The sequence below is a fragment of the Asterias rubens genome, chromosome 3 (assembly GCF_902459465.1).
Source record: "Asterias rubens chromosome 3, eAstRub1.3, whole genome shotgun sequence".
NCBI classification, from domain to species: domain Eukaryota; kingdom Metazoa; phylum Echinodermata; class Asteroidea; order Forcipulatida; family Asteriidae; genus Asterias; species Asterias rubens.
In genome coordinates, this window is record NC_047064.1 from 15729309 (window position 1) to 15756797 (window position 27489).

At 41.2% G+C, this 27489-nt stretch overlaps 1 protein-coding gene across 3 annotated transcripts; it reads right to left on the bottom strand.

Moving 5' to 3' along the window:
• Window positions 1–1298: 1298 nt before the first annotated feature.
• LOC117287918 lies at window positions 1299–25417 on the bottom strand. 3 transcript variants are annotated; one of them, XM_033768545.1, is made up of 17 exons: window positions 25238–25417; window positions 24222–24425; window positions 22667–23122; window positions 21126–21329; window positions 19571–20026; window positions 18030–18233; window positions 16475–16930; window positions 14934–15137; window positions 13379–13834; window positions 11838–12041; window positions 10283–10738; window positions 8742–8945; window positions 7187–7642; window positions 5646–5849; window positions 4091–4546; window positions 3330–3746; window positions 1299–2483 (listed from the first exon to the last, which is right to left on the bottom strand). In XM_033768545.1, exons 1-17 carry the CDS (start codon window positions 25338–25340, stop codon window positions 2419–2421), a joined length of 5205 nt encoding a protein of 1734 aa, XP_033624436.1. In that variant the 5' UTR covers window positions 25341–25417; the 3' UTR covers window positions 1299–2418. The 3 variants fall into 3 exon arrangements, with proteins under 3 accessions (XP_033624436.1, XP_033624438.1, XP_033624437.1); XM_033768547.1 differs by lacking the exons at window positions 14934–15137; window positions 16475–16930; XM_033768546.1 differs by lacking the exons at window positions 5646–5849; window positions 7187–7642.
• Between the last annotated feature and the right edge of the window lie 2072 nt (window positions 25418–27489).

Here is a 27489-nt window from a genome sequence, read left to right on the forward strand (position 1 = left end):
AGAAAAACTTGTGCTCCCATCCCTTGTGTCCCCCTAAAATATTTACTCTAGTTACGCCGTCACCGGTAGTGGCTCAATGTGGCTCAACATGACAGTGAGCAAGTAAGTCTTGACAGATAGGGAAATCACTTTCACGTGATCACGCAACCACTCGATCGCCGTGTCACCGTGTGGTCCGCGGGTCCGGTCCACAGCTATGCTAGGAATCGAAACTGCCTACAAATAATATGGAAACGTTGTCTGATTGGTTGTTGAGTTTCGTCGGAATATCATGCACTTGTCCAGGTCAAAGGGGTCCGGGCGCCCATACCTTTGCGTGTATGCGACAGCCAGTGCGGTAACAAAACTGCAGCCAGGACCGCCAAATTCGGTTACCGTCCTGTCCTCTATACCGTCCTGTCCCGAATCGCAATCTCCCTATTTTCACATTGGTGACACGGAATCTCTGGTGCGACACATGTGCGCACTACATATCAAAATACAAGGAGACTTATTAACCCTACATTCACTGCATGGAAAAAACATCATCTTCTTCCATTCTATTAAATAAGAAGAGTCTACCACAACTGCATGCGTACCTACATATGATGACACATCAAGAGACCACATGACTACTGAAAAGGGCGGGAATTTCAAATTTGATATTTTGACACACTGGTGGTTGCAGTTGCATTCTAACCTGGTTGAAATTGAGTTAGTTGAGCCATAGCAAGAATATGTTTGTGTTATTGCTCGCCTATAAACTACTAACTTCCATAACTCGATCTCAGGCAGCATGCAGAAGGGTGGTTGAAGACATGAAGAAAAGGGGCCTACAGTGCGACTATGGCAAAAGCGCAGTTACGTTTTATAAACTTCATTTTCATTTTTAGCCTTTGAGAAAGACTCTGTAAGAGTAGCCAGCGCCACTTACTAATTGTTTTTGCAAGTTTCATTTCCCTCTCTGTGTGTATTTAACCATGTAGAAATAGGCTCAGCAGATGGGGCCTAGTGACTTCGGGTTGAAATCACTTAGTGTTACGATTGGTCTTACGAGTAACAATCTAAATTTTCAAGCAAAGTACCTCACATAATACAAATTACTATGATCATAGAAATTAATCTTCAGAGTAATTGTTACGAGTTGTGAAATTTTGCCTAGCAACAGTGGGGTGAACAGTGGGCCTTCATTTATATTTTTTGCAACGATAATTTGTTTTAAACTTAAAGCTTCGAGCAAGTAGGCCTATTCCAACTAAATTTAACCATTGTTCAAGATTTAATTGTACAAACGGAGAACAAAAAGTCATACACAATAATTATGACATTCCGGGAAGCTTTATTAATTGCAAAAACTACAAACACAGAATCAGAAGCAAAGAACAAGCAGCACTCAGAGCAAAAAAAAAAACCCACCAAGGTGAGAGAGGACACTTAAACCCGTTTAAACCCGTTTTGGTAACTAGTTAAAACTTGTTTCAAAAAGACTGGCCCTATTTTAGAAAGCCTGTAAGCACACAAAAAAATGCTGACTAGTTTACGCATAGAAAAATGTTTACCTGGTATAAAAAATCATAAAGTTAATAGTTGGTGCGAGTGGTTCCTCAGTGACTTGTTCTGCTTAACAATGACATTTTCTAAGCAGAGTCAATATCTGGACGGTGTTTACCACTAAATTCTACCCCAACCACGTCATGAAAAGTGATCAATTCTACAGGCAGTAACATCATAGGCCCTAAGCAGTAGTCTATTGTCAATCTATGGTTTGATCCTAGACACACTTGCAACACAAATGATTTTCTTTGCAAGTGTCTCCTGAAACCCTCTTAAACAACATATCCAAAAAGTATCGGTGAAACCCTCTTAAACAACATATCCAAAAAGTAGAAAAAAGTAAGCAGGGGAAATCTGCATAATTTGCATAAATTAAAAATTACCGTTTTCCCCCCTAAAATATGTATGCACACCCTATACAAGGTAGACATTTTTTTTCACATAATTTGTTTTCTTCATGGGAATGGTCACTGCAATGTTTCTCAACATGATGAGTACAAAGACGTGTTTGGAAAACATTTAGAGACCATTCCCATGAAAAAAAATCATGTCAAACAAATAAAATATTTACTTTGTTGAGGGTGTGCATATTCTAAGTATTAGGAAGAAACGGGTAATTTTTGCATTTCCTCACGTCGATAGCCCTTTTGGATCCTTAGATTTAATAAGTTCTGCTGAAGTGATTTCCCCAAACGCGATTTTTAAATAAGTTTATTGAAGTAGGCCTACTCCTGTTTTAACGGTTAAACAAGCAAAACATTTTTTTCATTAAGAATACGATTATATCACTCATGCTTTAACAACGATCACCGGTACAGTTTGAGAACGGGCGTTCCAATCCTTCTCCAGCTGATCCCTGATGAAGACTCCGCAACAAAGTGAAGTTCAAACCACCAAGTCCCTCCCGTAGGGCCGACCCACACACCACAGGTTATCTCCCCTAAGTATGACTGAAAACAAACCATAGTATTTTAAGTGCACATAATATTCAACAACAAGCTTTTCGTTAAGTTGTACAACGTTCACAATGTTTGTCTAAATGGCAACAGAAAATGAATTTAGAAGAACACATCTAAATAATTTCTGCAACACAATGATATTCAAATAGTTCTTTATATAAGCATCAATAATATAGCCCCTTATAAAACACTAAGGTGCTACATATTATGGGTCTCAGAACTCATCACTTCAATAACCTATCTTTTTAAAAAGATGTAACTCAGCGCCTTGAGTACCTTATTGGTAGATTTGCGCTATATAAGACTTCAATATTAGTATTGTTATTGTTATCAATATCTCAAGCCCAATTTATGAAGCCCATATATATTGTGTCTTTTGTGTGGTTAGTTTGGGTTGGGTGAATTTATGGTTTTTATTTTCAGGTATATGTAGGCACTCATCCAGCTTCTCCTTTTTTTGTCCCTAAGTTTGCTAGCATGCCTGGAAGCTTGCTGGCCACCCTGGAAGCTTAATTGCTAGCCTGCCCAAGCGTGCTTGAGAGCTTGATTTCCCATAATTAAAAAAAAAAAAAATGGGAAAAAAAGATGCTAAGCCTGCTGCAAGTAGCTCTCATTAATAGTTATTTGAAATAACGCACACTCTTTGAAAGATTGCAGACATTTCTGAAGGGGTGGTTCATTAAATCAGGACACAATGTATACAAACATTTACAGACAAATTTAGCTGCCACGTAGCAAAAACATGGCTACCTCCTGAAACATGGCACTTTGGTGGCGCTATATCAATTTTGGGCAGGGGCTACATACCAACTCCAACAAGACTAAATTGTCTCATACCTTTGCATTCTTCTGCTTTACAACTGATCAACGAATCTTCACCAGTGGAAGTGCCAAATGCGTATGATGGGTTTTGACCACTTTCAAATTCCAGGCAGAGATAGCTTAGCTCTCCGCAGCCAACATCCTCAATGGGGAATGACGTTGAGATACCTATGAAGTGCATACGACTGCCGGGAGATATCAATGGCTTGGACTGGTCATCAGCACTCAGGATCTGTGATTTTAGAGGTTTACGCTTGCCAGAGCCATCCATGTTCTCGCTGCCGAAAATGTTCATTTTCCATAGGCCCGAACCTTCCAGCTCACTGCTCTCTGCGGCGGTGCCAACAGTAGCATCAATTGTCAGAATTGTAGGGACACCATACTTCATCTTTCCAACTCCGCGCTCCCAATCCAAGTAAGTCACTGTCACACCTAGAAATATAGATTGATTAACCTTATTTTATCATTGCAAAAATAAACCATTTCACCTCAAAAGAATAATTATATAGTTATGTAAAAAGTTTATTTCTTTTTGGCTGCAAAAGTTGATCTGAGACAATTATTTCTCAGATTGTGCACTCCTGCAAGGATATAGTCGCTCAAGATTTTCGGCGACGTCTCCCTCCAAAACGCGACCATGTTGGTTTTATCAAACGGTTCCCAAAACCAATGGGTATAGGCTAGCCCTATATAGGACTCTTCCTCTGTACTACGAAAGGCCACCAGGGCTAGGTTAGGCCTACTTTGCCTTTGTAACGGTACAACCAATAACTTACTTTTGCAGAAGGTATTTTCGACACAGCCAGTCAAAACGTCCTTCGTTGGTTTAGCAGTAAAGTGGAACGTCAAGTAGTCATTTTCGACTTCTGGGTGGGGTCCTTTGTTGAATTTAGCACAAATGAAATTGGCTTCTTCACATGTATGACCAGTCAAGTCAAAGCGATACCTGATATCCTCTATGGAGAACACTCCTCCAGGGTTCCTCTTCAGACCTTGTGACTGCTGTCCTTCGGTGAGGGCCTCCTCCATGACAGTGCCAGAGAGCTCGCCGGTACCGTCTTCATTTTCAGCCATCCACAGCCTCGTTGTCCAAAGGCCTTGTCCAGCAACACTTGTTGCCTCAGCGTTGAAGGCGTACATCGCATCTAGATCTAGGGCAATCTCACTCACTTTACCCTGCTCGATCTGGGTATCGGGAGGTACGATTGGAACCACATCTTCAATGGTCACATCTGAAACAAAAGTGAGTGTGTTATTTTATGCATATGTTGAGATACACCAAGTGAGGAGACTGGTCTTTGACAACTACCAATAGTGTCCACTGTCTTTAACAGGTGTAAACTAAATTCACTCATGAAAACCTACCAAACTTGTTTGTGTTTCAGATAAGCGTAATCCTGAGTACCTGCCCCTTCAAGGCCCTCAGTGCCGTCCAGAAGGTGTCCGTCTTCGCCTTCCTGGTCAACCAGCTTGTCTGCAGCCGTCCCGTCACCCAGCAGATAGAGGGCGGTATTGATAAAGTCACCAACTTGAGGCGCGACAAATGGATCGTCGAAGGCAAGATGAGAAAGTGAGTGATTATCTCGCAAGTTCGATGAACGATTGAGCTCAAATTTTCACAGGTTTGTTATTTTATGCATATGTTGGGATACACCAACTGTGAAGGCTGGTCTTTGACAATTACTAATAGTGTCCGTTGCCTTTAAGTAGGATGAGACAGCTTGAGTGTTGCTATTGCGTCTTTTTAAAATAGTTTGGATAGAGAAAGTAAAGTCTCTACATCCGTATTAAAAATAATGCGGGAACAAATTTACCAAAAGTAATTTTTAGAAAGTTTCCTTCACATAACAAAATGAGCAATCTGTGAACGTTACGTCATTTTCGAAACCACAGCTTGGGCTTGTGCATGAGATGGGCTCGAGCTTTATATATAGGGCCTAGGCTTGGGCTTACATTTAGGCTCCCTCATTTAGAAAATGGTGCTTCCATAACAAAAATTCAGCCAGGCAGTAGGAGCCCAAGCCTAAGACCAAGCAAAAGTCATTGTTTCAAAAACGACTTGAATTCAATCAATCTTTTTCGAGGAGTAAATTCAACCTGTGGCGTTGTCAAATTAGGCTGTCGTGAGTCAGTAAAAATAAAATAAAAGACAAATTTAGTGAGGGATTTTGTTCATGTTCATATCAACAGTTGGAAGTCCTTTTATAGTCAAATGTTACTGTCTTGACTTTGAGGGAATCAGATAGGCCTATCAGATTGAAACAACAGTTGCTACCCTGACGATAACCAGTCCAATATATTTTACCTTAAAATTGTGTTTTCAATACTTACTGTAGGGGCAGGCTTTGCAGCAAACTCCCTCAAACTTGATGCGGTTCCTGCAGGTTAGCGGGGGACAAGTTTCAAACTGGCAACTGAGCGTGGAGTTGTCACATTCGCAGAAAGAACATTCCGACATTTGGTATCTTTCTCCATGCTGAACGATATCCCCTTCAGGGGATGCGCAGGGCAAGTCTGAAATTACCCCGCTACTTGCTAAAAGTATCAACAAAATAGAATGAAGTAAGTTAGCGGAATTTGGAATGATTAATTTGTATACAATCGTATGTTGTGGACAGCTTATTTTAAAGTAATACTTTGTTCTAACTGCTGTTCTAAGCAATACTTTGTTCTAAGTCTGAAACTATACGGCCAGTACTTGCTTAAAGTATCAACAATATAGAAAGAGGCAAATGAGCAGAATTTGAAATAGTTAATCTGCATGCAACTAATATTATTGTAATGCAAACAGCTTATTAAAGTTATGGTTTTTTTTTCTCCAAGTTGTCTGGAAATCCAGGACAAATTTTTTACGTGAGGCCAACTTCATTCCTACCTATAATTTTCACACAACATTCCATAGAGACTGTGGACAAAGTGCACAGTCCATGGAATTCAACATAATACCAGCTTTACTCATAAGGAAAACCCATGGGAATTTTAGCAGTTTGGGCACACAGTGATAGGTGTGAAGAAAATATGTACGCAATAAATGGTTCCTGATTTACATGTGTATATAGGAGCAAGTTTCACAATATTTGAAGTATTTAATCATATTAGTTTCACTTTGCATTTTGAAATTAATGTTACCGGGAAACCATGAAACTAATATATGCCAAGTTTCATTTTGGCAACTGAGCGTGGAGTTGTCACATTCGCAGTAATAACATTCAGACACGTGGTATCTTGCACCGTGTGTAATGATTTTCCCGCCAGATGAGCAGGGCAAATCAGAAACTACAGGGTTGCTACTTGCCGCTAAAAGTATCAACAAAATAGACAGAGGTAAGTGGGCCGAATTTGGAATAATTAGTCTGTTCAATCGTAAATAATAATCTTGTGTTGCGAACAGCTTATTAAGTAATACTGTAACATTCGTGCCAATCAGCCAGTAGAGGGCGCCAGCACGGCTCCGCGGTGGAGCTAGTTGCTGGTTGGCCCCCTGCTGGAAGATTGGGAAACCCACCAGGGCGTGGAGATGTTTTCCTATGTCTAGATCTGTGAATTTATAAAGATTGGACGTCTGGAATAAAACGGTCAGGAATTCAAGCAGAAATACTGGTTTTTAGTGTGTTTCATTGCTCCGTATTGTTGTGGTTATTGACACAGAATTTTTGTGTTACAATACTAAGGCCCATGTCACACCTGGCAATTTACAGGCAACCACTTCCAGGCAATCTCCAAGAAGAGAATCCATTCACATTTGAATGCTCACTTATTTTTATTGGGAATCGTGAGACATTGTTTGAAAAATTACCCAAGGACTACCGAAGTGGTCCTGTAGCATGCACTGTAGTTGGTTTCCTCCAAGTTGCCAGTAAAAGATAACTTACTTTTGCAGAAGGCATTTTCGACACAGCCAGTCAAAACGTCCTTCGTTGGTTTGGCAGTAAAGTGGAACGTCAAGTAGTCCTTTTGCACTTCTGGGTTGGGTCCTTTGTTGAATTTAGCACAAATGAAATTGGCTTCTTCACATGTATGATCAGTCAAGTCAAAGCGATACCTGATATCCTCTATGGAGAACACTCCTCCAGGGTTCCTCTTCAGACCTTGTGACTGCTGTCCTTCGGTGAGGGCCTCCTCCATGACAGTGCCAGAGAGCTCGCCTGTACCGTCTTCATTTTCAGCCATCCACAGTCTCGTTGTCCAAAGTCCTTGTCCAGCAACACTCGTTGCCTCAGAGTTGTAAGAATACATCATTATCAGATCCAGGGTAATCTCACTCTCTCTACCCTGATCGATCTCAGTGCCGGGAGGTACAACTGGAACTACATCTTCAGCGGTCACATCTGAAACAAAAGTGAGTGTGTTATTTTATGCATATGTTGAGATACACCAAGTGAGGAGACTGGTCTTTGACAACTACCAATAGTGTCCACTGTCTTTAACAGGTGTAAACTAAATTCACTCATGAAAACCTACCAAACTTGTTTGTGTTTCAGATAAGCGTAATCCTGAGTACCTGCCCCTTCAAGGCCCTCAGTGCCGTCCAGAAGGTGTCCGTCTTCGCCTTCCTGGTCAACCAGCTTGTCTGCAGCCGTCCCGTCACCCAGCAGATAGAGGGAGGTATTGATAAAGTCACCAACTTGAGGCGCGACAAATGGATCGTCGAAGGCAAGATGAGAAAGTGAGTGATTATCTCGCAAGTTCGATGAACGATTGAGCTCAAATTTTCACAGGTTTGTTATTTTATGCATATGTTGGGATACACCAACTGTGAAGGCTGGTCTTTGACAATTACTAATAGTGTCCGTTGCCTTTAAGTAGGATGAGACAGCTTGAGTGTTGCTATTGCGTCTTTTTAAAATAGTTTGGATAGAGAAAGTAAAGTCTCTACATCCGTATTAAAAATAATGCGGGAACAAATTTACCAAAAGTAATTTTTAGAAAGTTTCCTTCACATAACAAAATGAGCAATCTGTGAACGTTACGTCATTTTCGAAACCACAGCTTGGGCTTGTGCATGAGATGGGCTCGAGCTTTATATATAGGGCCTAGGCTTGGGCTTACATTTAGGCTCCCTCATTTAGAAAATGGTGCTTCCATAACAAAAATTCAGCCAGGCAGTAGGAGCCCAAGCCTAAGACCAAGCAAAAGTCATTGTTTCAAAAACGACTTGAATTCAATCAATCTTTTTCGAGGAGTAAATTCAACCTGTGGCGTTGTCAAATTAGGCTGTCGTGAGTCAGTAAAAATAAAATAAAAGACAAATTTAGTGAGGGATTTTGTTCATGTTCATATCAACAGTTGGAAGTCCTTTTATAGTCAAATGTTACTGTCTTGACTTTGAGGGAATCAGATAGGCCTATCAGATTGAAACAACAGTTGCTACCCTGACGATAACCAGTCCAATATATTTTACCTTAAAATTGTGTTTTCAATACTTACTGTAGGGGCAGGCTTTGCAGCAAACTCCCTCAAACTTGATGCGGTTCCTGCAGGTTAGCGGGGGACAAGTTTCAAACTGGCAACTGAGCGTGGAGTTGTCACATTCGCAGAAAGAACATTCCGACATTTGGTATCTTTCTCCATGCTGAACGATATCCCCTTCAGGGGATGCGCAGGGCAAGTCTGAAATTACCCCGCTACTTGCTAAAAGTATCAACAAAATAGAATGAAGTAAGTTAGCGGAATTTGGAATGATTAATTTGTATACAATCGTATGTTGTGGACAGCTTATTTTAAAGTAATACTTTGTTCTAACTGCTGTTCTAAGCAATACTTTGTTCTAAGTCTGAAACTATACGGCCAGTACTTGCTAAAAGTATCAACAATATAGAAAGAGGCAAATGAGCAGAATTTGAAATAGTTAATCTGCATGCAACTAATATTATTGTAATGCAAACAGCTTATTAAAGTTATGGTTTTTTTTTCTCCAAGTTGTCTGGAAATCCAGGACAAATTTTTTACGTGAGGCCAACTTCATTCCTACCTATAATTTTCACACAACATTCCATAGAGACTGTGGACAAAGTGCACAGTCCATGGAATTCAACATAATACCAGCTTTACTCATAAGGAAAACCCATGGGAATTTTAGCAGTTTGGGCACACAGTGATAGGTGTGAAGAAAATATGTACGCAATAAATGATTCCTGATTTACATGTGTATATAGGAGCAAGTTTCACAATATTTGAAGTATTTAATCATATTAGTTTCACTTTGCATTTTGAAATTAATGTTACCGGGAAACCATGAAACTAATATATGCCAAGTTTCATTTTGGCAACTGAGCGTGGAGTTGTCACATTCGCAGTAATAACATTCAGACACGTGGTATCTTGCACCGTGTGTAATGATTTTCCCGCCAGATGAGCAGGGCAAATCAGAAACTACAGGGTTGCTACTTGCCGCTAAAAGTATCAACAAAATAGACAGAGGTAAGTGGGCCGAATTTGGAATAATTAGTCTGTTCAATCGTAAATAATAATCTTGTGTTGCGAACAGCTTATTAAGTAATACTGTAACATTCGTGCCAATCAGCCAGTAGAGGGCGCCAGCACGGCTCCGCGGTGGAGCTAGTTGCTGGTTGGCCCCCTGCTGGAAGATTGGGAAACCCACCAGGGCGTGGAGATGTTTTCCTATGTCTAGATCTGTGAATTTATAAAGATTGGACGTCTGGAATAAAACGGTCAGGAATTCAAGCAGAAATACTGGTTTTTAGTGTGTTTCATTGCTCCGTATTGTTGTGGTTATTGACACAGAATTTTTGTGTTACAATACTAAGGCCCATGTCACACCTGGCAATTTACAGGCAACCACTTCCAGGCAATCTCCAAGAAGAGAATCCATTCACATTTGAATGCTCACTTATTTTTATTGGGAATCGTGAGACATTGTTTGAAAAATTACCCAAGGACTACCGAAGTGGTCCTGTAGCATGCACTGCAGTTGGTTTCCTCCAAGTTGCCAGTAAAAGATAACTTACTTTTGCAGAAGGCATTTTCGACACAGCCAGTCAAAACGTCCTTCGTTGGTTTGGCAGTAAAGTGGAACGTCAAGTAGTCCTTTTGCACTTCTGGGTTGGGTCCTTTGTTGAATTTAGCACAAATGAAATTGGCTTCTTCACATGTATGATCAGTCAAGTCAAAGCGATACCTGATATCCTCTATGGAGAACACTCCTCCAGGGTTCCTCTTCAGACCTTGTGACTGCTGTCCTTCGGTGAGGGCCTCCTCCATGACAGTGCCAGAGAGCTCGCCGGTACCGTCTTCATTTTCAGCCATCCACAGCCTCGTTGTCCAAAGGCCTTGTCCAGCAACACTTGTTGCCTCAGCGTTGAAGGCGTACATCGCATCTAGATCTAGGGCAATCTCACTCACTTTACCCTGCTCGATCTGGGTATCGGGAGGTACGATTGGAACCACATCTTCAATGGTCACATCTGAAACAAAAGTGAGTGTGTTATTTTATGCATATGTTGAGATACACCAAGTGAGGAGACTGGTCTTTGACAACTACCAATAGTGTCCACTGTCTTTAACAGGTGTAAACTAAATTCACTCATGAAAACCTACCAAACTTGTTTGTGTTTCAGATAAGCGTAATCCTGAGTACCTGCCCCTTCAAGGCCCTCAGTGCCGTCCAGAAGGTGTCCGTCTTCGCCTTCCTGGTCAACCAGCTTGTCTGCAGCCGTCCCGTCACCCAGCAGATAGAGGGCGGTATTGATAAAGTCACCAACTTGAGGCGCGACAAATGGATCGTCGAAGGCAAGATGAGAAAGTGAGTGATTATCTCGCAAGTTCGATGAACGATTGAGCTCAAATTTTCACAGGTTTGTTATTTTATGCATATGTTGGGATACACCAACTGTGAAGGCTGGTCTTTGACAATTACTAATAGTGTCCGTTGCCTTTAAGTAGGATGAGACAGCTTGAGTGTTGCTATTGCGTCTTTTTAAAATAGTTTGGATAGAGAAAGTAAAGTCTCTACATCCGTATTAAAAATAATGCGGGAACAAATTTACCAAAAGTAATTTTTAGAAAGTTTCCTTCACATAACAAAATGAGCAATCTGTGAACGTTACGTCATTTTCGAAACCACAGCTTGGGCTTGTGCATGAGATGGGCTCGAGCTTTATATATAGGGCCTAGGCTTGGGCTTACATTTAGGCTCCCTCATTTAGAAAATGGTGCTTCCATAACAAAAATTCAGCCAGGCAGTAGGAGCCCAAGCCTAAGACCAAGCAAAAGTCATTGTTTCAAAAACGACTTGAATTCAATCAATCTTTTTCGAGGAGTAAATTCAACCTGTGGCGTTGTCAAATTAGGCTGTCGTGAGTCAGTAAAAATAAAATAAAAGACAAATTTAGTGAGGGATTTTGTTCATGTTCATATCAACAGTTGGAAGTCCTTTTATAGTCAAATGTTACTGTCTTGACTTTGAGGGAATCAGATAGGCCTATCAGATTGAAACAACAGTTGCTACCCTGACGATAACCAGTCCAATATATTTTACCTTAAAATTGTGTTTTCAATACTTACTGTAGGGGCAGGCTTTGCAGCAAACTCCCTCAAACTTGATGCGGTTCCTGCAGGTTAGCGGGGGACAAGTTTCAAACTGGCAACTGAGCGTGGAGTTGTCACATTCGCAGAAAGAACATTCCGACATTTGGTATCTTTCTCCATGCTGAACGATATCCCCTTCAGGGGATGCGCAGGGCAAGTCTGAAATTACCCCGCTACTTGCTAAAAGTATCAACAAAATAGAATGAAGTAAGTTAGCGGAATTTGGAATGATTAATTTGTATACAATCGTATGTTGTGGACAGCTTATTTTAAAGTAATACTTTGTTCTAACTGCTGTTCTAAGCAATACTTTGTTCTAAGTCTGAAACTATACGGCCAGTACTTGCTAAAAGTATCAACAATATAGAAAGAGGCAAATGAGCAGAATTTGAAATAGTTAATCTGCATGCAACTAATATTATTGTAATGCAAACAGCTTATTAAAGTTATGTTTTTTTTTTCTCCAAGTTGTCTGGAAATCCAGGACAAATTTTTTACGTGAGGCCAACTTCATTCCTACCTATAATTTTCACACAACATTCCATAGAGACTGTGGACAAAGTGCACAGTCCATGGAATTCAACATAATACCAGCTTTACTCATAAGGAAAACCCATGGGAATTTTAGCAGTTTGGGCACACAGTGATAGGTGTGAAGAAAATATGTACGCAATAAATGATTCCTGATTTACATGTGTATATAGGAGCAAGTTTCACAATATTTGAAGTATTTAATCATATTAGTTTCACTTTGCATTTTGAAATTAATGTTACCGGGAAACCATGAAACTAATATATGCCAAGTTTCATTTTGGCAACTGAGCGTGGAGTTGTCACATTCGCAGTAATAACATTCAGACACGTGGTATCTTGCACCGTGTGTAATGATTTTCCCGCCAGATGAGCAGGGCAAATCAGAAACTACAGGGTTGCTACTTGCCGCTAAAAGTATCAACAAAATAGACAGAGGTAAGTGGGCCGAATTTGGAATAATTAGTCTGTTCAATCGTAAATAATAATCTTGTGTTGCGAACAGCTTATTAAGTAATACTGTAACATTCGTGCCAATCAGCCAGTAGAGGGCGCCAGCACGGCTCCGCGGTGGAGCTAGTTGCTGGTTGGCCCCCTGCTGGAAGATTGGGAAACCCACCAGGGCGTGGAGATGTTTTCCTATGTCTAGATCTGTGAATTTATAAAGATTGGACGTCTGGAATAAAACGGTCAGGAATTCAAGCAGAAATACTGGTTTTTAGTGTGTTTCATTGCTCCGTATTGTTGTGGTTATTGACACAGAATTTTTGTGTTACAATACTAAGGCCCATGTCACACCTGGCAATTTACAGGCAACCACTTCCAGGCAATCTCCAAGAAGAGAATCCATTCACATTTGAATGCTCACTTATTTTTATTGGGAATCGTGAGACATTGTTTGAAAAATTACCCAAGGACTACCGAAGTGGTCCTGTAGCATGCACTGCAGTTGGTTTCCTCCAAGTTGCCAGTAAAAGATAACTTACTTTTGCAGAAGGCATTTTCGACACAGCCAGTCAAAACGTCCTTCGTTGGTTTGGCAGTAAAGTGGAACGTCAAGTAGTCCTTTTGCACTTCTGGGTTGGGTCCTTTGTTGAATTTAGCACAAATGAAATTGGCTTCTTCACATGTATGATCAGTCAAGTCAAAGCGATACCTGATATCCTCTATGGAGAACACTCCTCCAGGGTTCCTCTTCAGACCTTGTGACTGCTGTCCTTCGGTGAGGGCCTCCTCCATGACAGTGCCAGAGAGCTCGCCGGTACCGTCTTCATTTTCAGCCATCCACAGCCTCGTTGTCCAAAGGCCTTGTCCAGCAACACTTGTTGCCTCAGCGTTGAAGGCGTACATCGCATCTAGATCTAGGGCAATCTCACTCACTTTACCCTGCTCGATCTGGGTATCGGGAGGTACGATTGGAACCACATCTTCAATGGTCACATCTGAAACAAAAGTGAGTGTGTTATTTTATGCATATGTTGAGATACACCAAGTGAGGAGACTGGTCTTTGACAACTACCAATAGTGTCCACTGTCTTTAACAGGTGTAAACTAAATTCACTCATGAAAACCTACCAAACTTGTTTGTGTTTCAGATAAGCGTAATCCTGAGTACCTGCCCCTTCAAGGCCCTCAGTGCCGTCCAGAAGGTGTCCGTCTTCGCCTTCCTGGTCAACCAGCTTGTCTGCAGCCGTCCCGTCACCCAGCAGATAGAGGGCGGTATTGATAAAGTCACCAACTTGAGGCGCGACAAATGGATCGTCGAAGGCAAGATGAGAAAGTGAGTGATTATCTCGCAAGTTCGATGAACGATTGAGCTCAAATTTTCACAGGTTTGTTATTTTATGCATATGTTGGGATACACCAACTGTGAAGGCTGGTCTTTGACAATTACTAATAGTGTCCGCTGCCTTTAAGTAGGATGAGACAGCTTGAGTGTTGCTATTGCGTCTTTTTAAAATAGTTTGGATAGAGAAAGTAAAGTCTCTACATCCGTATTAAAAATAATGCGGGAACAAATTTACCAAAAGTAATTTTTAGAAAGTTTCCTTCACATAACAAAATGAGCAATCTGTGAACGTTACGTCATTTTCGAAACCACAGCTTGGGCTTGTGCATGAGATGGGCTCGAGCTTTATATATAGGGCCTAGGCTTGGGCTTACATTTAGGCTCCCTCATTTAGAAAATGGTGCTTCCATAACAAAAATTCAGCCAGGCAGTAGGAGCCCAAGCCTAAGACCAAGCAAAAGTCATTGTTTCAAAAACGACTTGAATTCAATCAATCTTTTTCGAGGAGTAAATTCAACCTGTGGCGTTGTCAAATTAGGCTGTCGTGAGTCAGTAAAAATAAAATAAAAGACAAATTTAGTGAGGGATTTTGTTCATGTTCATATCAACAGTTGGAAGTCCTTTTATAGTCAAATGTTACTGTCTTGACTTTGAGGGAATCAGATAGGCCTATCAGATTGAAACAACAGTTGCTACCCTGACGATAACCAGTCCAATATATTTTACCTTAAAATTGTGTTTTCAATACTTACTGTAGGGGCAGGCTTTGCAGCAAACTCCCTCAAACTTGATGCGGTTCCTGCAGGTTAGCGGGGGACAAGTTTCAAACTGGCAACTGAGCGTGGAGTTGTCACATTCGCAGAAAGAACATTCCGACATTTGGTATCTTTCTCCATGCTGAACGATATCCCCTTCAGGGGATGCGCAGGGCAAGTCTGAAATTACCCCGCTACTTGCTAAAAGTATCAACAAAATAGAATGAAGTAAGTTAGCGGAATTTGGAATGATTAATTTGTATACAATCGTATGTTGTGGACAGCTTATTTTAAAGTAATACTTTGTTCTAACTGCTGTTCTAAGCAATACTTTGTTCTAAGTCTGAAACTATACGGCCAGTACTTGCTAAAAGTATCAACAATATAGAAAGAGGCAAATGAGCAGAATTTGAAATAGTTAATCTGCATGCAACTAATATTATTGTAATGCAAACAGCTTATTAAAGTTATGGTTTTTTTTTCTCCAAGTTGTCTGGAAATCCAGGACAAATTTTTTACGTGAGGCCAACTTCATTCCTACCTATAATTTTCACACAACATTCCATAGAGACTGTGGACAAAGTGCACAGTCCATGGAATTCAACATAATACCAGCTTTACTCATAAGGAAAACCCATGGGAATTTTAGCAGTTTGGGCACACAGTGATAGGTGTGAAGAAAATATGTACGCAATAAATGATTCCTGATTTACATGTGTATATAGGAGCAAGTTTCACAATATTTGAAGTATTTAATCATATTAGTTTCACTTTGCATTTTGAAATTAATGTTACCGGGAAACCATGAAACTAATATATGCCAAGTTTCATTTTGGCAACTGAGCGTGGAGTTGTCACATTCGCAGTAATAACATTCAGACACGTGGTATCTTGCACCGTGTGTAATGATTTTCCCGCCAGATGAGCAGGGCAAATCAGAAACTACAGGGTTGCTACTTGCCGCTAAAAGTATCAACAAAATAGACAGAGGTAAGTGGGCCGAATTTGGAATAATTAGTCTGTTCAATCGTAAATAATAATCTTGTGTTGCGAACAGCTTATTAAGTAATACTGTAACATTCGTGCCAATCAGCCAGTAGAGGGCGCCAGCACGGCTCCGCGGTGGAGCTAGTTGCTGGTTGGCCCCCTGCTGGAAGATTGGGAAACCCACCAGGGCGTGGAGATGTTTTCCTATGTCTAGATCTGTGAATTTATAAAGATTGGACGTCTGGAATAAAACGGTCAGGAATTCAAGCAGAAATACTGGTTTTTAGTGTGTTTCATTGCTCCGTATTGTTGTGGTTATTGACACAGAATTTTTGTGTTACAATACTAAGGCCCATGTCACACCTGGCAATTTACAGGCAACCACTTCCAGGCAATCTCTAAGAAGAGAATCCATTCACATTTGAATGCTCACTTATTTTTATTGGGAATCGTGAGACATTGTTTGAAAAATTACCCAAGGACTACCGAAGTGGTCCTGTAGCATGCACTGTAGTTGGTTTCCTCCAAGTTGCCAGTAAAAGATAACTTACTTTTGCAGAAGGCATTTTCGACACAGCCAGTCAAAACGTCCTTCGTTGGTTTGGCAGTAAAGTGGAACGTCAAGTAGTCCTTTTGCACTTCTGGGTTGGGTCCTTTGTTGAATTTAGCACAAATGAAATTGGCTTCTTCACATGTATGATCAGTCAAGTCAAAGCGATACCTGATATCCTCTATGGAGAACACTCCTCCAGGGTTCCTCTTCAGACCTTGTGACTGCTGTCCTTCGGTGAGGGCCTCCTCCATGACAGTGCCAGAGAGCTCGCCGGTACCGTCTTCATTTTCAGCCATCCACAGTCTCGTTGTCCAAAGTCCTTGTCCAGCAACACTCGTTGCCTCAGAGTTGTAAGAATACATCATTATCAGATCCAGGGTAATCTCACTCTCTCTACCCTGATCGATCTCAGTGCCGGGAGGTACAACTGGAACTACATCTTCAGCGGTCACATCTGAAACAAAAGTGAGTGTGTTATTTTATGCATATGTTGAGATACACCAAGTGAGGAGACTGGTCTTTGACAACTACCAATAGTGTCCACTGTCTTTAACAGGTGTAAACTAAATTCACTCATGAAAACCTACCAAACTTGTTTGTGTTTCAGATAAGCGTAATCCTGAGTACCTGCCCCTTCAAGGCCCTCAGTGCCGTCCAGAAGGTGTCCGTCTTCGCCTTCCTGGTCAACCAGCTTGTCTGCAGCCGTCCCGTCACCCAGCAGATAGAGGGCGGTATTGATAAAGTCACCAACTTGAGGCGCGACAAATGGATCGTCGAAGGCAAGATGAGAAAGTGAGTGATTATCTCGCAAGTTCGATGAACGATTGAGCTCAAATTTTCACAGGTTTGTTATTTTATGCATATGTTGGGATACACCAACTGTGAAGGCTGGTCTTTGACAATTACTAATAGTGTCCGTTGCCTTTAAGTAGGATGAGACAGCTTGAGTGTTGCTATTGCGTCTTTTTAAAATAGTTTGGATAGAGAAAGTAAAGTCTCTACATCCGTATTAAAAATAATGCGGGAACAAATTTACCAAAAGTAATTTTTAGAAAGTTTCCTTCACATAACAAAATGAGCAATCTGTGAACGTTACGTCATTTTCGAAACCACAGCTTGGGCTTGTGCATGAGATGGGCTCGAGCTTTATATATAGGGCCTAGGCTTGGGCTTACATTTAGGCTCCCTCATTTAGAAAATGGTGCTTCCATAACAAAAATTCAGCCAGGCAGTAGGAGCCCAAGCCTAAGACCAAGCAAAAGTCATTGTTTCAAAAACGACTTGAATTCAATCAATCTTTTTCGAGGAGTAAATTCAACCTGTGGCGTTGTCAAATTAGGCTGTCGTGAGTCAGTAAAAATAAAATAAAAGACAAATTTAGTGAGGGATTTTGTTCATGTTCATATCAACAGTTGGAAGTCCTTTTATAGTCAAATGTTACTGTCTTGACTTTGAGGGAATCAGATAGGCCTATCAGATTGAAACAACAGTTGCTACCCTGACGATAACCAGTCCAATATATTTTACCTTAAAATTGTGTTTTCAATACTTACTGTAGGGGCAGGCTTTGCAGCAAACTCCCTCAAACTTGATGCGGTTCCTGCAGGTTAGCGGGGGACAAGTTTCAAACTGGCAACTGAGCGTGGAGTTGTCACATTCGCAGAAAGAACATTCCGACATTTGGTATCTTTCTCCATGCTGAACGATATCCCCTTCAGGGGATGCGCAGGGCAAGTCTGAAATTACCCCGCTACTTGCTAAAAGTATCAACAAAATAGAATGAAGTAAGTTAGCGGAATTTGGAATGATTAATTTGTATACAATCGTATGTTGTGGACAGCTTATTTTAAAGTAATACTTTGTTCTAACTGCTGTTCTAAGCAATACTTTGTTCTAAGTCTGAAACTATACGGCCAGTACTTGCTAAAAGTATCAACAATATAGAAAGAGGCAAATGAGCAGAATTTGAAATAGTTAATCTGCATGCAACTAATATTATTGTAATGCAAACAGCTTATTAAAGTTATGTTTTTTTTTTCTCCAAGTTGTCTGGAAATCCAGGACAAATTTTTTACGTGAGGCCAACTTCATTCCTACCTATAATTTTCACACAACATTCCATAGAGACTGTGGACAAAGTGCACAGTCCATGGAATTCAACATAATACCAGCTTTACTCATAAGGAAAACCCATGGGAATTTTAGCAGTTTGGGCACACAGTGATAGGTGTGAAGAAAATATGTACGCAATAAATGATTCCTGATTTACATGTGTATATAGGAGCAAGTTTCACAATATTTGAAGTATTTAATCATATTAGTTTCACTTTGCATTTTGAAATTAATGTTACCGGGAAACCATGAAACTAATATATGCCAAGTTTCATTTTGGCAACTGAGCGTGGAGTTGTCACATTCGCAGTAATAACATTCAGACACGTGGTATCTTGCACCGTGTGTAATGATTTTCCCGCCAGATGAGCAGGGCAAATCAGAAACTACAGGGTTGCTACTTGCCGCTAAAAGTATCAACAAAATAGACAGAGGTAAGTGGGCCGAATTTGGAATAATTAGTCTGTTCAATCGTAAATAATAATCTTGTGTTGCGAACAGCTTATTAAGTAATACTGTAACATTCGTGCCAATCAGCCAGTAGAGGGCGCCAGCACGGCTCCGCGGTGGAGCTAGTTGCTGGTTGGCCCCCTGCTGGAAGATTGGGAAACCCACCAGGGCGTGGAGATGTTTTCCTATGTCTAGATCTGTGAATTTATAAAGATTGGACGTCTGGAATAAAACGGTCAGGAATTCAAGCAGAAATACTGGTTTTTAGTGTGTTTCATTGCTCCGTATTGTTGTGGTTATTGACACAGAATTTTTGTGTTACAATACTAAGGCCCATGTCACACCTGGCAATTTACAGGCAACCACTTCCAGGCAATCTCCAAGAAGAGAATCCATTCACATTTGAATGCTCACTTATTTTTATTGGGAATCGTGAGACATTGTTTGAAAAATTACCCAAGGACTACCGAAGTGGTCCTGTAGCATGCACTGCAGTTGGTTTCCTCCAAGTTGCCAGTAAAAGATAACTTACTTTTGCAGAAGGCATTTTCGACACAGCCAGTCAAAACGTCCTTCGTTGGTTTGGCAGTAAAGTGGAACGTCAAGTAGTCCTTTTGCACTTCTGGGTTGGGTCCTTTGTTGAATTTAGCACAAATGAAATTGGCTTCTTCACATGTATGATCAGTCAAGTCAAAGCGATACCTGATATCCTCTATGGAGAACACTCCTCCAGGGTTCCTCTTCAGACCTTGTGACTGCTGTCCTTCGGTGAGGGCCTCCTCCATGACAGTGCCAGAGAGCTCGCCGGTACCGTCTTCATTTTCAGCCATCCACAGCCTCGTTGTCCAAAGGCCTTGTCCAGCAACACTTGTTGCCTCAGCGTTGAAGGCGTACATCGCATCTAGATCTAGGGAAATCTCACTCACTTTACCCTGCTCGATCTGGGTATCGGGAGGTACGATTGGAACCACATCTTCAATGGTCACATCTGAAACAAAAGTGAGTGTGTTATTTTATGCATATGTTGAGATACACCAAGTGAGGAGACTGGTCTTTGACAACTACCAATAGTGTCCACTGTCTTTAACAGGTGTAAACTAAATTCACTCATGAAAACCTACCAAACTTGTTTGTGTTTCAGATAAGCGTAATCCTGAGTACCTGCCCCTTCAAGGCCCTCAGTGCCGTCCAGAAGGTGTCCGTCTTCGCCTTCCTGGTCAACCAGCTTGTCTGCAGCCGTCCCGTCACCCAGCAGATAGAGGGCGGTATTGATAAAGTCACCAACTTGAGGCGCGACAAATGGATCGTCGAAGGCAAGATGAGAAAGTGAGTGATTATCTCGCAAGTTCGATGAACGATTGAGCTCAAATTTTCACAGGTTTGTTATTTTATGCATATGTTGGGATACACCAACTGTGAAGGCTGGTCTTTGACAATTACTAATAGTGTCCGCTGCCTTTAAGTAGGATGAGACAGCTTGAGTGTTGCTATTGCGTCTTTTTAAAATAGTTTGGATAGAGAAAGTAAAGTCTCTACATCCGTATTAAAAATAATGCGGGAACAAATTTACCAAAAGTAATTTTTAGAAAGTTTCCTTCACATAACAAAATGAGCAATCTGTGAACGTTACGTCATTTTCGAAACCACAGCTTGGGCTTGTGCATGAGATGGGCTCGAGCTTTATATATAGGGCCTAGGCTTGGGCTTACATTTAGGCTCCCTCATTTAGAAAATGGTGCTTCCATAACAAAAATTCAGCCAGGCAGTAGGAGCCCAAGCCTAAGACCAAGCAAAAGTCATTGTTTCAAAAACGACTTGAATTCAATCAATCTTTTTCGAGGAGTAAATTCAACCTGTGGCGTTGTCAAATTAGGCTGTCGTGAGTCAGTAAAAATAAAATAAAAGACAAATTTAGTGAGGGATTTTGTTCATGTTCATATCAACAGTTGGAAGTCCTTTTATAGTCAAATGTTACTGTCTTGACTTTGAGGGAATCAGATAGGCCTATCAGATTGAAACAACAGTTGCTACCCTGACGATAACCAGTCCAATATATTTTACCTTAAAATTGTGTTTTCAATACTTACTGTAGGGGCAGGCTTTGCAGCAAACTCCCTCAAACTTGATGCGGTTCCTGCAGGTTAGCGGGGGACAAGTTTCAAACTGGCAACTGAGCGTGGAGTTGTCACATTCGCAGAAAGAACATTCCGACATTTGGTATCTTTCTCCATGCTGAACGATATCCCCTTCAGGGGATGCGCAGGGCAAGTCTGAAATTACCCCGCTACTTGCTAAAAGTATCAACAAAATAGAATGAAGTAAGTTAGCGGAATTTGGAATGATTAATTTGTATACAATCGTATGTTGTGGACAGCTTATTTTAAAGTAATACTTTGTTCTAACTGCTGTTCTAAGCAATACTTTGTTCTAAGTCTGAAACTATACGGCCAGTACTTGCTAAAAGTATCAACAATATAGAAAGAGGCAAATGAGCAGAATTTGAAATAGTTAATCTGCATGCAACTAATATTATTGTAATGCAAACAGCTTATTAAAGTTATGGTTTTTTTTTCTCCAAGTTGTCTGGAAATCCAGGACAAATTTTTTACGTGAGGCCAACTTCATTCCTACCTATAATTTTCACACAACATTCCATAGAGACTGTGGACAAAGTGCACAGTCCATGGAATTCAACATAATACCAGCTTTACTCATAAGGAAAACCCATGGGAATTTTAGCAGTTTGGGCACACAGTGATAGGTGTGAAGAAAATATGTACGCAATAAATGATTCCTGATTTACATGTGTATATAGGAGCAAGTTTCACAATATTTGAAGTATTTAATCATATTAGTTTCACTTTGCATTTTGAAATTAATGTTACCGGGAAACCATGAAACTAATATATGCCAAGTTTCATTTTGGCAACTGAGCGTGGAGTTGTCACATTCGCAGTAATAACATTCAGACACGTGGTATCTTGCACCGTGTGTAATGATTTTCCCGCCAGATGAGCAGGGCAAATCAGAAACTACAGGGTTGCTACTTGCCGCTAAAAGTATCAACAAAATAGACAGAGGTAAGTGGGCCGAATTTGGAATAATTAGTCTGTTCAATCGTAAATAATAATCTTGTGTTGCGAACAGCTTATTAAGTAATACTGTAACATTCGTGCCAATCAGCCAGTAGAGGGCGCCAGCACGGCTCCGCGGTGGAGCTAGTTGCTGGTTGGCCCCCTGCTGGAAGATTGGGAAACCCACCAGGGCGTGGAGATGTTTTCCTATGTCTAGATCTGTGAATTTATAAAGATTGGACGTCTGGAATAAAACGGTCAGGAATTCAAGCAGAAATACTGGTTTTTAGTGTGTTTCATTGCTCCGTATTGTTGTGGTTATTGACACAGAATTTTTGTGTTACAATACTAAGGCCCATGTCACACCTGGCAATTTACAGGCAACCACTTCCAGGCAATCTCCAAGAAGAGAATCCATTCACATTTGAATGCTCACTTATTTTTATTGGGAATCGTGAGACATTGTTTGAAAAATTACCCAAGGACTACCGAAGTGGTCCTGTAGCATGCACTGCAGTTGGTTTCCTCCAAGTTGCCAGTAAAAGATAACTTACTTTTGCAGAAGGCATTTTCGACACAGCCAGTCAAAACGTCCTTCGTTGGTTTGGCAGTAAAGTGGAACGTCAAGTAGTCCTTTTGCACTTCTGGGTTGGGTCCTTTGTTGAATTTAGCACAAATGAAATTGGCTTCTTCACATGTATGATCAGTCAAGTCAAAGCGATACCTGATATCCTCTATGGAGAACACTCCTCCAGGGTTCCTCTTCAGACCTTGTGACTGCTGTCCTTCGGTGAGGGCCTCCTCCATGACAGTGCCAGAGAGCTCGCCGGTACCGTCTTCATTTTCAGCCATCCACAGCCTCGTTGTCCAAAGGCCTTGTCCAGCAACACTTGTTGCCTCAGCGTTGAAGGCGTACATCGCATCTAGATCTAGGGCAATCTCACTCACTTTACCCTGCTCGATCTGGGTATCGGGAGGTACGATTGGAACCACATCTTCAATGGTCACATCTGAAACAAAAGTGAGTGTGTTATTTTATGCATATGTTGAGATACACCAAGTGAGGAGACTGGTCTTTGACAACTACCAATAGTGTCCACTGTCTTTAACAGGTGTAAACTAAATTCACTCATGAAAACCTACCAATCTTGTTTGTGTTTCAGATAAGCGTAATCCTGAGTACCTGCCCCTTCAAGGCCCTCAGTGCCGTCCAGAAGGTGTCCGTCTTCGCCTTCCTGGTCAACCAGCTTGTCTGCAGCCGTCCCGTCACCCAGCAGATAGAGGGCGGTATTGATAAAGTCACCAACTTGAGGCGCGACAAATGGATCGTCGAAGGCAAGATGAGAAAGTGAGTGATTATCTCGCAAGTTCGATGAACGATTGAGCTCAAATTTTCACAGGTTTGTTATTTTATGCATATGTTGGGATACACCAACTGTGAAGGCTGGTCTTTGACAATTACTAATAGTGTCCGCTGCCTTTAAGTAGGATGAGACAGCTTGAGTGTTGCTATTGCGTCTTTTTAAAATAGTTTGGATAGAGAAAGTAAAGTCTCTACATCCGTATTAAAAATAATGCGGGAACAAATTTACCAAAAGTAATTTTTAGAAAGTTTCCTTCACATAACAAAATGAGCAATCTGTGAACGTTACGTCATTTTCGAAACCACAGCTTGGGCTTGTGCATGAGATGGGCTCGAGCTTTATATATAGGGCCTAGGCTTGGGCTTACATTTAGGCTCCCTCATTTAGAAAATGGTGCTTCCATAACAAAAATTCAGCCAGGCAGTAGGAGCCCAAGCCTAAGACCAAGCAAAAGTCATTGTTTCAAAAACGACTTGAATTCAATCAATCTTTTTCGAGGAGTAAATTCAACCTGTGGCGTTGTCAAATTAGGCTGTCGTGAGTCAGTAAAAATAAAATAAAAGACAAATTTAGTGAGGGATTTTGTTCATGTTCATATCAACAGTTGGAAGTCCTTTTATAGTCAAATGTTACTGTCTTGACTTTGAGGGAATCAGATAGGCCTATCAGATTGAAACAACAGTTGCTACCCTGACGATAACCAGTCCAATATATTTTACCTTAAAATTGTGTTTTCAATACTTACTGTAGGGGCAGGCTTTGCAGCAAACTCCCTCAAACTTGATGCGGTTCCTGCAGGTTAGCGGGGGACAAGTTTCAAACTGGCAACTGAGCGTGGAGTTGTCACATTCGCAGAAAGAACATTCCGACATTTGGTATCTTTCTCCATGCTGAACGATATCCCCTTCAGGGGATGCGCAGGGCAAGTCTGAAATTACCCCGCTACTTGCTAAAAGTATCAACAAAATAGAATGAAGTAAGTTAGCGGAATTTGGAATGATTAATTTGTATACAATCGTATGTTGTGGACAGCTTATTTTAAAGTAATACTTTGTTCTAACTGCTGTTCTAAGCAATACTTTGTTCTAAGTCTGAAACTATACGGCCAGTACTTGCTAAAAGTATCAACAATATAGAAAGAGGCAAATGAGCAGAATTTGAAATAGTTAATCTGCATGCAACTAATATTATTGTAATGCAAACAGCTTATTAAAGTTATGGTTTTTTTTTCTCCAAGTTGTCTGGAAATCCAGGACAAATTTTTTACGTGAGGCCAACTTCATTCCTACCTATAATTTTCACACAACATTCCATAGAGACTGTGGACAAAGTGCACAGTCCATGGAATTCAACATAATACCAGCTTTACTCATAAGGAAAACCCATGGGAATTTTAGCAGTTTGGGCACACAGTGATAGGTGTGAAGAAAATATGTACGCAATAAATGATTCCTGATTTACATGTGTATATAGGAGCAAGTTTCACAATATTTGAAGTATTTAATCATATTAGTTTCACTTTGCATTTTGAAATTAATGTTACCGGGAAACCATGAAACTAATATATAATAAAGATCATGATTGATTTTCTACAGCATTCTGAAGGGAAGATAAACAACAAGGGAAAACAAAGGGGAGGGGAAATTGGTCTGGCCATAATAGCTTCCTACGGCCCTGCTGTGAAGGAAAAAGGGGAGGCAGGATACAGATTTGTTTATGTAGGATCCCAATTCCTTTATAACAAAACCGAATGACACTTACATGATGATGAGCTGCTCCCCTGGCCCTGGACAGTCACACAGCATCCTAATAGCAAAATCACAGACAAGACCCACAGGCCTTTCCAACCGACATAGCTATACATAGTTTCAATTGGTTACAACCTCTCAAGAAAAGTATGTGCAACAACCAACAGTCAGCCAAAAGAGTTACAGCAGCTATGGGCTCCGGTTCGTGTGACTTGGTTGTATGGGCTTATTATGGGATGGATTGAATGAGTGGGGCAAATCTATCATTGGTTGGGAATCTTGACAGCAGTCCAACTTCTACCAATGTTCTCTGTTTGCGGCGAGGGGGACCGGCTTACTATGGAATGGATTAAATGAGAGTGGCAATCAGCCAATGGGAGACTTTCTGGGACGATAGAGGGCAGCAGACTTACCGGGTAAATCCATTGTTCTCAGAATTATGCGCATGTTCAGAACTACGCAAACAATGGAAATTTACCCGGTATGTCTGCTGCCACCTAGCGTTGGAAAGTCTCCTATTGGGTAGGATTCCTTTGAGAAGAATTCCAAGAAAATGATGTGTCACAGTTTCCTATGTAGTTGGACAAGTTAATAGGAAAGTGTCCTGAAACTTAGAGCAAAACAACCGCAAACAAACAAGCGACTGTCGATCAGTTTCGATATCATCATTGACTGGGAATCTTGGCACAAGCTCAACTTCTACCCATGTTCTACCCTTTTTACTTTCTTTTTTAAACAGCGCTGTTTTTGTTGTTGAACAAGAAATAAAGCTGATTGTGCATACGTTGCAATAGTCGGATTGCGCTACCAATGTTTACATGTGATCACGTGCCCTATTATAGAGGGTATATATATAGGGTGCATTCGTTTAGCTTCCCTGGGTCGACCCCGATGTGGCGTATTTGATTTTTTTCCAGGACGAACGTGGGCACACAATTACCCCACGTTCGTCCCCGAACCTGAAAAAAAACCCAGACACATCATCACGTGAGCCTTCCCGTGGTGACGTCGGTACACCTCGGGCCAGCCCCAAGAGCCCCGCCTGTGGATAGGGTCACTTGGGGGCAGACCCGAGGTGCACTGACGTCACGACGAGAAGGCTCACGTGATGATGCGTCTGTTTTTTTCCAGGTGGAGCGTGGGTAAACATCTGCACACGTTCGTACTAGAAAACAAAATAGGCGACTTTTCCAGGACGAACGTGGGGTAATTGTGTGCCCACGTTCGGCCTGGAAAAAATAAAATACGCCACATCGGGGTCGACCAATGGAAGCTAATCGAATGCACCCATAGAAAAACACAGCTACACAGTAAAGACATGGGGAGACTCGTACCGATAGATCACAATTGGCTATATTTTCAATAAATAACACTTTGAACTAAAAACGGAGTCCTTTTTATAAAGTTGCATATTGTGACATTGATTTAAATCACATTTGCTGTTTGACGTTTCCAGTATTCTACTACAAAGGAGGTTTATTTTGAGAGTAGGGTTAGACTACGTAAATTACCGAGGTTTGAGCGAGCTTCTCACGCGCCGTGGATTTTGCGTTGTGCACGGCGTGAAGTTGGGCTAGCTGTGATAAGGGAGATCACGAAGTTGTCCGACTCATAGCTGGCAACTACCGCTTCCAATCAAATGTTGTGATGGTGAAAATAAAGGGATTGCAGCTTCATAATGAGATTTTTTTTTAAATATTGGCAGTAAAATCATTAGAATGAGGGCAATGTAAAACCAAACTTACCGTGCACAAACACATGACATCGTGCGAACATTCTTCTGGAATTTCCTATTTGGTGGAACTTTGTTTACCCATACTGGCATTGTTCAGCCATCGGTAAGGTCTCACATGACGAACTCCGGAATATTCTTCAGTGATTTCAAGAATTAAGCCTTTATTGAGCCAAAAATTGCAACAGTAATCGTGTCTTCTTATAGCGCGTTATATGCAGTACGCCGTGTTTGTTTACATTTTACCCACTATGTCACGTGAGGCACGGAGCGCAATCGGTCAATTGATTATGACCATGAAAACACCAGTTTTTAAGCACCAACACTGTAGCGCAGTGCGCAAGGTGCTGGGACTGTCTCAGCAACTCGGATCATCCGGTCCGGGTTCGAATACCGTCTGTCTCTAATATAGATTCAAGGCTTTTTGCTGCCCCTGATGGGACAGTGTGATTGGGATCTGCCTTGCTTTCTCCCCTAAAGGGACAGGGCCCGCGTAGTGGCTAGGGTTCGAGGCAGGGGGGATGTGCTCTGGG

What these genes read in the sequence shown, in the direction of transcription:
- LOC117287918 (XM_033768545.1), bottom strand. Translation starts at nt 25,340, where the DNA reads ATGTATAGCTATGTCGGTTGGAAAGGCCTGTGGGTCTTGTCTGTGATT. An exon ending in CGAAAATGCCTTCTGCAAAA is followed by an intron (nt 18,234 to 19,570) that starts GTAAGTTATCTT and finishes TGATACTTTTAG; the next exon opens with CAAGTAGCGGGGTAATTTCA. An exon ending in CGAAAATACCTTCTGCAAAA is followed by an intron (nt 3,747 to 4,090) that starts GTAAGTTATTGG and finishes CTATATTTCTAG; the next exon opens with GTGTGACAGTGACTTACTTG.